At 43.7% G+C, this 12,015-nt stretch overlaps 2 protein-coding genes across 2 annotated transcripts; both read right to left on the bottom strand.

Annotated features, from left to right (window-relative positions):
• Nucleotides 1–2,711: 2,711 nt before the first annotated feature.
• LOC128398948 (olfactory receptor 734-like) lies at nt 2,712–3,789 on the bottom strand. The gene has a single exon (XM_053360212.1). It carries the CDS (start codon nt 3,787–3,789, stop codon nt 2,797–2,799), a length of 993 nt encoding a protein of 330 aa, XP_053216187.1. The 3' UTR covers nt 2,712–2,796.
• Nucleotides 3,790–10,461: 6,672 nt separating this feature from the next.
• Nucleotides 10,462–11,400, bottom strand: LOC128398947 (olfactory receptor 4D5-like). The gene has a single exon (XM_053360211.1). The coding sequence runs from the start codon at nt 11,398–11,400 to the stop codon at nt 10,462–10,464; it is 939 nt and encodes a 312-aa protein (XP_053216186.1).
• Between the last annotated feature and the right edge of the window lie 615 nt (nt 11,401–12,015).

The raw sequence follows: 12,015 nt of genomic DNA, 5'->3' as shown, positions 1-12,015 counted from the left end.
TCTTGGGCTCGGGTGGCGGTTAGGCATTGGAATGTGTTGTTGGTGTGTGGAAGGGCAAGGTGTGGCCATTGCCTACCCCTTCAAATTTGGGTATTCTGTTAAAGGAATCCGGCGGTCGTGAATCCTGTCTGATGCCTGTGTGGCGGGGGGCCATGGCATGACCCTCGGTGACATCGGGGAGAGCTTATAGTTGTATTAGCATCAACAGGCTCCCCCTACTGGTGGCTAACCCCTCTGCAGACTCACCTCTCTTCGAGTGGGTGGAGTCAAATCTTTCGTGGTCCAATGTCTAAGCCAATACCTTCTCACTTGCTGTAATCAATAAAGTTGTGGCCTTTTCTTGCCCATTAACCTTATATTCTGTGTCCACGTGTCTTTATTCCACCAAGCGGGGGTCAGGTCCTCGAACCACACAAACCGGTCCCATTTTACAGCTTAGTGAAAATCAGTGTGATTTTAAAGTGGTGGGAGCTTCTAGGCCTTATGAAGATTTTTTGTGTGAGAGTGATGCATAGAAGGAATAAAATGAACACCATGGGATAACTCGATGTGCATGATTAGACATATAAGAACATTTATTTGCTTGCAGAACGCAGTGCACTTTAAGCTTCTAAGTGGGGAGGAAGGAAACTTAGTGGAGTTGCATGTGCTGAGCTGCTAATTCCACCTTCTGAATTAAACAGTGGTGAGGGTTTATGAGGTAATCCGCAGACAAAGAAGAGAAGATTGTTCTGGCACTTTGTTATGCCATGAACAACTTGACGCAGATCACTGTCATGTAGAAAAATGGGTGTTATTGCACTTTTATGGACTGAATCCAGAGGTGCTTCTACTTCCACAATATATAAGTTAATGGTAATGTATATTGAGCAACACGGGACACGGGTGGCGCTGTGGTCTACACCACTGAGCCTCTTGGGCTTGCTGATTGAAAGGTCAGCGGTTCGAATCCCCACAACGGAGTGAGCTCCCATTGCTCTGTCCCAGCTCCTGCCAACCTAGCAGTTCGAAAGCATGCCAGTGCAAGTCGATAAATAGGTACCGCTGTGGCGGGAAGGTAAACGGTGTTTCCATGCGCTGCTCTGGTTTCCATCACAGTGTCCCGTTGTGCCAATAGCAATTTAGTCATGCTGGCCACATGACCTGGAAAGCTTTCTGTGGACAAACACCGGCTCCTTCAGCCTGAAAGCGAGATCAGTGCCACAACCCCATAGTCACCTTTGACTGGACTTAACTGTCTAGGAGTCCTTTATCTTTACCTTTTATTGAGAAATAATGTATATTTGTGTACAACTACCAGTCATTGTACAACACATGGAAGATATGCACATACCGCATGTTTTGCCCTATAGGATGCACTTTTTCCCCTCCAAAAATGAAGGGGAAATGTGTGTGCGTCCTATGAGGCGAATGCAGGCTTTCGCTGAAGCCTGCAGAGTGAGAGGCGTCGGTGCGCACCGACCCCTCTCGCTCTCCAGGCTTCAGGAAGCTATCCGCAAGCCTTGCGAGCCCCACAGGAGTCCGGAGGACGCCCCGTGCTTCGCGCAGGTGTCCGCAAGCCTTGCGCACCTGCGGGAACTCCCCCCGGGCGCACAAGGCTTGCGGGTGGCAGCCTGCAGCCCGGAGCATGGGCCGCCCTCCGGAGGACGCCCCGAGCTGCGGGCAAGTGTCCGCAAGCCTTGCGTGCCCGGCGGGTGGTCCCGCCGGGCTCACAAGGCTTGCAGGCAGCAGCCTGTTCTGGGGGCTGGGGTCGGGGGAAGCTCGGGCTTCCCCCGTGCCAGCCCCGCGCCTGGGGGGGGAAAATATATTTTTTTCTTTATTCCCCCCCCAAAAAAAAAATTTAGGTGCGTCCTATGGGGCGGTGCGTCCTATGGGGCGAAAAATATGGTAATCTGTTCATGAATGGGAAATTGTGTGTACTCCTCTCCCATACATATTGGGGGACATGCATATCTCAGCTACATCTTATACATTCTCCAGACATTAGACATACTCTCTAACAGACTTTGAGGGATGTTCATGTGTCAGACCATTTTGTACATTCTCCAGGCATAATGTGTAATGTCTGTGGTATCTTAATTTCATTATGTAAACTCTCCGGCAGGACTCAGGTAATGTACACAACTCAGTTTTTATTATTTCACAGCAGGGTTTTGTATTCTGGCATTGAAAAGATTTCTTCATTTCACACTGCTGAAGTACATTAGCACCATTTAAAAAAATAAGCTTACTCCATGAAACTGAGCTCAGTAGAACAACAGAGAGAGCTTATTAATAGTTCACTTAACCAGCATGTACACCTTTAATATAATTTACTTACAGGCATTTTATCCCATGTACTTGTTGAAAGGCAACTGATAATTTGTTAGATTTTTTTTAAGGACTGCTTCTAAAATTTTATTTCACAGGAGTCTCTGAAATAAATTTATTCTGTTATAGAGCACACTAGAATTTAGTTGGAATTTACACAAGCAGCTTTAATGCAAAAAATATATATGCCATTTTCAGTTAGAATTTTCCTATAATTTGAGCGTAAGCTGATGAAGTCAAGAAACGACTATTCAAGAGGTAATTGAATAGAATATTTTATATGGATGTATTTCAATTTAATCATGTAAGAGTGTGAATGTGTAGAGGCAGAAAGTGGTTGGGGCGATCAATCATAAGCAAAAGAAGCCACTGGAAAATTGTGGAGAAATTGTGTTTCCTAATGATGTTTCCATATTAAAACTGACCATATCTTCTCACCCTTGGTCATGCAAGGAAGACCCCAGGATGACTACCATTCTATTGATCTCATGTTTTCTTGCACAGGAGGTATCTGTTGACCACCTTCTTCATAGCTGTGGTGATCTCCTTGTTCCTGAGGGTATAAATAATGGGGTTTAGGAGCGGAAAGATTATTGTGTGGAAGACAGAGACCACCTTGTCAGGAGCATATTCATCAAAGGGTCGGGCATAGATGTAGATGGCAGGGGTAAACATGAAAATGACTATGGTGATGTGCGAATAGCAAGTGGAGAGAGCCTTGCTGGCTGACTCACCAGTGGTGTTCTTCTTCAGCATGGTGAGCAAGAAGATGTAGGAAACCAAGAGGGCCACAAAGCAGACCACAGAGATGAGGCCACTGCTGAATATCATTACCATCTCCTCAGCAAAGGAGTTAGCACAGGTGATCCTCAGAACCTGGGTGATGTCACAGAAGTAATTGTCCAATTCATTGGGTCCACAGAATGGAAGGCGGAGGATCAGCACAACTTGGATGAGAGAGTGGACAAAGCCCCCAGCCCAAGAGGCTATCACCAGTAGGATGCACAAGCGCCGGCCCATCATAGTGGAGTAGTGCAAGGGACGGCAGATGGCAACATAGCGGTCATAGGCCATGACTGTGAGCAGGAACATCTCAGAGGCACCCACAAAGTGGAGGAAGAAAAGCTGAGCAATGCAGCCCCAGAAAGAAATGATCTTGCGCTCAGCCAAGAAATCAACTAGCATCTTGGGGGCAGTGATGGAAGAATACCAGATGTCCAGGAATGCCAAGTTGGCCAATAGGAAATACATGGGTGAGCTGAGATGAGGGTCACTCCGGATGGTGATGATGATCAGCACATTGCTTGGTAGGACAATCATGTAGAAAGTGAGGAACAGGGCAAAGAGGAAAAGTTGGACCCCACGTTCATGTGACAGTCCTGTCAGGATGAACTCAGTCACTTGGGTGCTGTTCCTCAGACCCTCCAAGTGGGTAGACTTCAGCAACCTAAGTTTGGCCACTGCTGTGGTGTCCTCCATACCTCAAGTGAAGTTTGAGTGATTTGCACCTAGATAGGAAAGTGAAGTTACAGAAGTGAAGTTACAGGGAACAATGCAGAAGGCCTTCTCAGTAGTGGCGCCCACCCTATGGAATGCTCTCCTATCAGATGTCAAACAAACAAACAACAACAACAACAACAAAATTTTATTTATACCCTGCCCTCCTCGGTCAGGGCTGTGCTCAGGGTGGCTAACACCGAATATAAATTACAATAAAACATAATAGAAAAAAAGAAAAAAACAGTTAATTAAAATACAGCTTAAAATACGGCTATCTGATGTTTAGAAGACATCTGAAGGCAATCCTGTTTAGGGAAGTTTTTAATGACTGATATCTTAATGTATTTTTTAATCTCTTGTTGGAAGCCTCCCAGAGTGGCTGGGGAAACCCAGCCTGATGGGCGGGGTATAAATAATAAAGAATTATTATTATTATTATTATTATTATTATTATTATTATTATTAACCTTTGAATTAAAGAAGGGCTTCTCGGTGGCTGCTCCAGGACTCTGGAACTCCTTCCCTGGAGAAGTTAGACTGGCTCTTTCCTTCCCTGCAGGTGAAGGCTTTCTTATTCCAATAGGTTTTTGGTACCTGACTGCTTTTAAGGAAAGTGCTGTGCTGCTTTTATTATATTTTTCTGTATGTTTTAGTAGATCATATATCTCTTGTTTTCTATGCAGTGATGGGTGAGTGATTGGATCAATAAATAAATAGACACATGAGTAGATCAATTTACCCTAGTCTTTTTAAACCCCCCCCCCACACCACCCCATATTATGATTATGTTTATATCCCACCTTTTCCCCTGACAGGAACTCAAGGTGACATAGAGAAGATAGGACCAGCTTTCTTTGTTCTTATTTATGTGTTCTTATGACTTAGCATAAAAGGGACGCGGGTGGCGCTGTGGGTTAAAGCCTCAGCACCTAGGACTTGCTGATCGAAAGGTCGGCGGTTCGAATCCCCGCTGCGGGGTGCGCTCCTGTCGCTCGGTCCCAGCGCCTGCCAACCTAGCAGTTCGAAAGCACCCCCGGGTGCAAGTAGATAAATAGGGACCGCTTACTAGCGGGAAGGTAAATGGCGTTCCGTGTGCTGCGCTGGTGCTGGCTCGCCAGATGCAGCTTGTCACGCTGGCCACGTGACCCGGAAGTGTCTGCGGACAGCGCTGGCCCCCGGCCTCTTGAGTGAGATGGGCGCACAACCCTAGAGTCTGGCAAGACTGGCCCGTATGGGCAGAGGTACCTTTACCTTTACCTTTTTATGACTTAGCATAACACAGCTTCCTTTGTTCCTTAATTCACCAAGGACCTGATTAGGTGCCATCCACACCAAATAAACCTCATTCTCTCCTTTTTGTGGTGTTTCACCCTAGAGCTCCACTTTACATTTTCAAACAAATCACCAATATAAGGGAAAGTAGGAGGGAGCTGGTGGCATCACAGGAGCCGACTCTTAGGGGCCGAGGTCCCTTCAGTTCCCCTCCCAACTTGATGGGCATTGCATCTTGTGAGTGGGGCTTACCTGGGCTCCCCCCCCCACCGTTTTATTCAAGTTGGCACCCTTGGGTGGCATTGTGTGTAGGAGGGCAGAGAAGAGCCAGTGGCGCTGAGTGTGTCTGCTTTTCATCAAAGCAGCAGCTGTGACATTAAAACAGAAAAGTATTTGTAAGCTACTCTGAGCAGCTTCCTATGGGTAGGAGTTATAAATATTTATATTAAAGTGGCAAGCCTGATATTGAGGACCTCATGAAAGATGTTCTAAGTCAGCCAATCTGATCCCTTTCAGATGTAGTTGGACTATAACTCCACCTGTAGTCAAGGATGATAGAAGCTGAAAGTCTAACACCTGGAGGACACTATGTTGGCTATTCCCGTGTTTAGCAAAGGATTTAGACAACAGAAATTACTTCTGTGTCTTTTGCTGTCACTTAAACACAGGAGCCAAAGGTCCATCCGACTGGCAGCAGCTCTCCAGGTTTTCAGAAAGGTCCATTTTTCCTAACCCTATCTGAAGATGTCAGGGGCTGAACCTTTGACTTTCTACATGCAAACAGATGTTCTGTCACTGAGCTGCAGCGCTTCCTCAAGTATGTCTCTGTCACACTCCCATAAGAGCTCCTTCCTAAAAGCAACAACAGAGTCTTGTGCAATCTTAATGCCTGACACTTTTATTATGGTATAGGCTTCCATGAACTCAAGACTGCAAAAGCTTATGCCATAATAAATGTATCAGTCTCTAATGTGCCACAAAACTCTTGGTTGATTTTGCTCCAAGAATAATTACATGTCTATAGAGATTTATAAAGGAGGTTTCTCTCACACCTCATTCCTTTTCTCAGTATTTTCTTATTTATACAGTCGTACCTCAGGTTACATACGCTTCAGGTTACATATGCTTCAGGTTACAGACTCCACTAACCCAGAAATAGTGCTCCAGGTTAAGAACTTTGTTTCAGGATGAGAACAGAAATCGTGCTCCAGCGTTGCGGCGGCAGCGGGAGGCCCCATTAGCTAAAGTGGTGCTTCAGGTTAAGACCAGTTTTAGGTTAAGAACGGACCTCCGGAATGAATTAAGTACTTAACCTGAGGTACCGCTGTATATTCCTTGGTGAACAGCAAATAGTTCAGCAGTGTAGTAGCATCAGTTGAAAGCAGACTTCTCCAACCAGGTGCCCTCTAAATGTTGCACAACTACAAGTCCAACAATATCCTGGACTGAGAAGAACTGGTCTAGAACATGGGAGGCCTGGGTTGAATCCGCTAATTCCAAAATGACCTCACATGGGGGAGAAGAGAGCTCCCACAAACTCTTTGGAGGACTCATGAAATAAATGTGAAATGAACAAATATTCTTTCAGTTTCATGGTTTCCCCAATGTTAACAATTCTGTGCTCAGTTATTTCAAAACATTCCTGGTTTAGCTTGCTAGTGGAAAAGAAATCGCCACCTTGTGCTTCCTTATTCACATCTTCCACACTCCTTATTTAGGATGTGTTCAATACCTCAGGCAAGTTGGCTGCAATAGGAACCTATTACTCTCCTCTCATTTGGACCTTCCTCATCCATTAGTCAGCTGTTTCAACATTCTTGCTCTCTGATTTCTTTCCATCCTCATATCTATTGTCAGCCTTCAGTCATACCTGACTAATACACACACCATACTCACTTCTTAGCCACACATCTTTTTCTGACCTACTTCAGACAAAACTCCCATTAATGAGGGGCGATCAAAGAAAAATTAAAAACAGTACGTCCTAGCATCAATTCTGTAGAGTGCTATAGAAATAAATTTCTGAAATCAAAGAGGTATTTCTTGCTGCCTGTAGCAATCATACTCTCTGAAGGAAAAGGCATTACCTTAAAACAAAGGGCATCCTGTAAGCCTTTTATGGGGAAGAATCACTCGCAGGACCATAGGGACTATGGATTAGCAAGTCTGCATAGCACCTACCAGCTAAAGTGAAGCCACTTCTTTCCACCAGCACAGCATTTGCTCTACCTGAGAGAGCATCTTCTTAGCAACATATGATTTGATCTACAAAATGCAACGCCCTTAATGGGCTTGGAAGTTCTGGATCAGTTGGGGCCCAAGAGAGCATGAGCGACTTCTGGGCGACATGCAAGTTGCAAGGGGAATTATTAAAAGTGCAACTTGGGTTTCCCCATGGGGTACTCAGAAGGAAAAAACTTTGAGGAAGTCCCCTGGCTACTGAAAGTTACAGTGGGAGATGAGACAGGCAATGGGCCAGCATCCAAGAATTCCCTGTCTGATTCATTATATCATCGCAACAAACCTGTGAGGTAGGTTAGGCAGAGAAGCAGGGCCTAGCCCAAGGTCATGCAGTGTGCTTTGTAGCCAAGCAGGGATTTGAACCATGGTCTCCTAGGTCCTAACCACTATACCACACTGGCTGTCAGTATTATGTAGGGATTGAAAAATCTGTCAATTTCAGTTTCCCTTAGTTTCTCATTTTCCCAGTGTTAATTTCAGTTCCACACATTTCCACAGTTCACAACCACCATTATCCCTTAAAAAAGTCACCACAGAAATTTGCCAGCATTTTAGTGTACATTTCCCCCATACATATATACATATATTGGAACGACATTTTACCCAATATACACATTTTTAACAGTGTGTGCTGCATTTTTTAACAATATGCAATGTATTTTTCTACGTTCTTTTCACCAATAGATGCAGTTTTACACATACATTCCCTAAAATACAATTTTGTGCCTTTTTGCATAGGATTGCACCGGTACCTTTACCTTTTTTACTTTTACCTTTTGCACTGGTAGTTTAAGATTTCAGCAGGAGCTGCTTGGTTTGGGATTAAGATGGAATGGGAGGTAGAGTAGTTTGCTCTTGGTTCATCTATTTCTTAATAATACAGTAACACACACACACACTGTACTTTTCCGTGTATAAGACTAGGTTTTTTTCTTTAAAAATTATTCTAAAAGTGGGGGTCTTATACATGGGTAGTGCATAGGACGGACGTTTGATTGGCTTCTGCCGTGGCTTTCAGCAGCTATTGGGCATGTCATTGGTTGCTGCATCAATGACTGGTGTTGATTGGCTGATGCTGCGGCAATTGGGCGGGGCCATTGGCAGCTTCTGGCAGAATGGGGACAGACAAGAGGTGGATTTTGTGACATGTGCCACCTCCCCCCATTTTCTTAAATTTGAGTCCCCCAAAACAGGGGGCATGTTATACATGGGGATGTCTTAAACATGGAAAATTATGGTATGTGAGAAACCAAGTTTTCCAGGAAGCTTACAGTAATAATAATAGTAATAAAAACCTAGAAGAACAGAAATGTATAATACAACATAAAATGGATTGCAGAAGCAAATTTAAAAAAAACACAACTATCTCAACCTTGGAACAAAAAACATACATGGAATTGTAGTGGTGTTATTGTTGTTGTTGTTGTTGTTGTTGTTTTAAAAATCTATTTATTTAATTTTCCAGATTAATATTTACATTCACATAATAACATAATATATAAAAACAAGATTCCCAAGAATCCCTTGGACTTCCCTCCTCCCCTTTGTGGGTATTATTGTTAATACTTTCCTTCTGCATCTTTTATATTACTCCAAATTTGTGTATCTCCATTATGTCCATAGTTCATTGTAACATTATGTTATTCCAATTCCGCTAATGATTTTAACTGTTTACAATGGTTTTTAAGATAAATTATAAATTTTTCCCATTCCTTGTTAAAGCCTTGGTCATCCTGATTTCTGATTCTTCTGGTCATTGTTGCCATTTTGGCATAGTCCATCAACTTAATCTGCCATTCTTCTCTAGGAGGGACTCTGTCTTCTTTCCAGCTCTGGGCTAATAACATCTGCACAGCCGTCAGTGCGTACATAAATAATCTTTTCTGCTCCCTTGGGATTTCTGCACATAACACATATTTGATCCTGTTTTATACATTATTGCTAATTTACTCGGCGTTAGATACCATCGATACATCATTTTCATATAATTTTCTTTCAAACGTACAACATGCTGTAAATTTTAAAATCACATTTCCATAACTTCTCCCATGCTGCAAATTGTATATCATACTCAGTGTATCATTACAGATTTAACCTGTTCATCTTTTGTAAGCCATTCTAGTGAAGTGGTATTATTAATAATAATTACATCATTTTGTTTGGCTCAGAGGAGAGCCATTAAAATTCTCCAAATATTTGGCACCATCATTTTTGCCTACAATATTGATGTATGTAGACAATATTGTACAGTATTATACAGCAGCCATCCAGGATTTCAGGCAGGGAATCGTTCCATGCCCTACCTAGAGGTGATGGTGACTAAACCAGGGACCTTCAGTTTTGAAAGCAGATGCTCTCCCACTGTGCCACAACCCTTCCCTTAATGTTCAGGCTGCGAATGCCATTGCTTATGTAGCATTTTTTGTATGTCGCTACAAACACACAATTCCCTGGAAAGATGCTAGGTCTGGGAAATTGTGGTGGATGCAAAGTGGTGTGGAAGTACTTGTTATCCATAGCAGTGGTAGAAAACAAGTAACCTCAGGAAAACAAGAAGGAAGCTATTTCTTAGTGCCACTTGGAAAGGTGAGGGCCCCCAAACCCTGAGAAACCATTAAAGAATTGCTTTCCTATCACTTAGAAAATTCTGGGATGTGGCAGCCCCAATTTCTCTCCCCCCAAACAGGGTGCAGAAAATCAAGAGGTTGCTGGAGAAATCAGTAAGGCCTAGACTTCTGGATAATTGACAAATCAACAGTTAACATTTGTATGAAACAAAGGATGGGGATAACTATAAACTGTCACATAACACTAAGAAAGCTGCTGAGCAAACCTATTTGAGTAACTTCTTGCAACTTTTGTAATTTTCCAGTATATTTGATAAAGCGACTTGTGTGCTTGTCGTATGTCAACTTCTGTATACATATTTTGCACTTACAATGTTCAGAACGCCTATGGCACAGGTGTACAAGGTTTCTCTCCTGATACGCATATCAGAAAATAAAGTGATGCCTTGGCATATGCTTCAAATGATTCTCTCATGGTCTGATTTCCACAACATGGTCATTTGCACACAGCTTCACCTTGAATGGTGAAGAAACCATACACAATACAAATGGGAGTCAGTTTCAAAGTCTGTCAGGGAGTCAATTTCTTCTGCTTCTTTCCCTTGAGCTTTTCTAATGCAACTTTGAAATCTTTGTTCCTCAGGGTATAAATGAAAGGGTTCAAGATGGGAGTGATGACAGTATAGAGAACGGAGATGGCTTTGTCCATGGGGAAGCTGTGGAAGGGATGGATGTAAATGTAGATGCAAGGCCCAAAAATCAGGGTCACTACAGTGACATGGGAAGCACAGGTGGAGATAGCTTTGCTCCGGTTGGGTGCAGACCCTGCTCTGAGCTTGGCCAGAAGGATGGAGTATGACACAAGCAACACCACAAAGCACATTAAAGTCACGAGGCCACTGTTGGACACCATGAGTAGCTCCACCACAAAGGTATTAGTACAAGCGAGTTTGACCACCTGTGGCACATCACAGTAGAAGTTGTCCAGCTTGTTGGGGCCACAAAAGGGCAACTGGGTAATAATGGCCACTTGGATGATGGAGTGGACAAAGCCACCAGTCCAGGAGGCACATACCAGGGCACCACACACTGCCCCATTCATGATGACCATGTAGCGCAATGGGCAGAAGATGGCAATGTAACGGTCATAGGCCATGATGACAAGAAGGAAGATCTTGATGCCGCCAATGAAGTGGAAGAAGAAGATCTGGCAAATGCAACCCATGTAAGAGATGGTGTTGGTCTTTGATAGGAAACCAACCAACATTTTAGGAGCAGTTATGCTAGAGTAGCAGAAATCAAGGAATGAGAGGTTTCCTAAGAGGAAGTACATAGGGGTATGGAGGATAGGTGCATAAGCCACTAGGCTAGCGATTAAGAGGTTGCCCAGCATGGTTGTGCCATATACAGCCAAGAAGAAAGCAAACAAGAGGACCTTCACTTCTGGCTTGCTGGTCAGCCCAAGAAATACAAACTCTCTCACAGTGGTGTCGTTCTCTCCTTCCATCATGTGTGTTGAGGCCCCACTGATGGGACTCTGAAAGAATACAGGATAGTTATCAATAAAAGCTATGGAAGAAAAAATTAAATAAAGAAAAATTGTTCCATTGATGTTGTGGACAACGTTTTATCACATTTTGATAGGACCATGAGAAACTGCATTATATTAGTCCAGACCATTGGACCATTCAGCTCCGTATTATCCACATGGGATGGCAGTGGCTGTCCAGGGTTTCAGTTTGGGGCATTCTCAGTCCTACCTGGAGATGATGGGAATTGAACTTGGAACTTCCTGAGTGCAGATTCTCTACCACTGATCTATAGTTATAACTTGATAGAATTGGTTGGATGTGTGTTTGTCAGGAAACAAGCATCACATTGTGGGCTGTATGCAGCTGGTGGTATTTCTGGGTACAGTGGAACCTTGGGTTACATACCATCCTCCTTACAAATGCTTTGGGTAACGAGCTCCGCTTACCCGGAAGTAGATCTCCGGATAGCGAACTCTGCTCTGGGATGTGAGTGGAAGTCGTGCAGTGGCAGCGGAGGCCCCATTAGCAAAAGCAGGCCTCAGGTTAAGAATGGTTTTGGATTAAGAACGGAGCTCCAGAACGAATTAAGTTCA

Source organism: Podarcis raffonei, chromosome 13 (assembly GCF_027172205.1).
Source record: "Podarcis raffonei isolate rPodRaf1 chromosome 13, rPodRaf1.pri, whole genome shotgun sequence".
Lineage (NCBI taxonomy): Eukaryota > Metazoa > Chordata > Lepidosauria > Squamata > Lacertidae > Podarcis > Podarcis raffonei.
The sequence above is the reverse complement of the archived record's forward strand: the minus strand, read 5'-3'. Positions and strand labels throughout refer to the sequence as shown.

Coding starts and splice junctions, on each gene's coding strand:
- LOC128398948 (XM_053360212.1), bottom strand. CDS start 3,789: ATGGAGGACACCACAGCAGTGGCCAAACTTAGGTTGCTGAAGTCTACC.
- LOC128398947 (XM_053360211.1), bottom strand. CDS start 11,400: ATGATGGAAGGAGAGAACGACACCACTGTGAGAGAGTTTGTATTTCTT.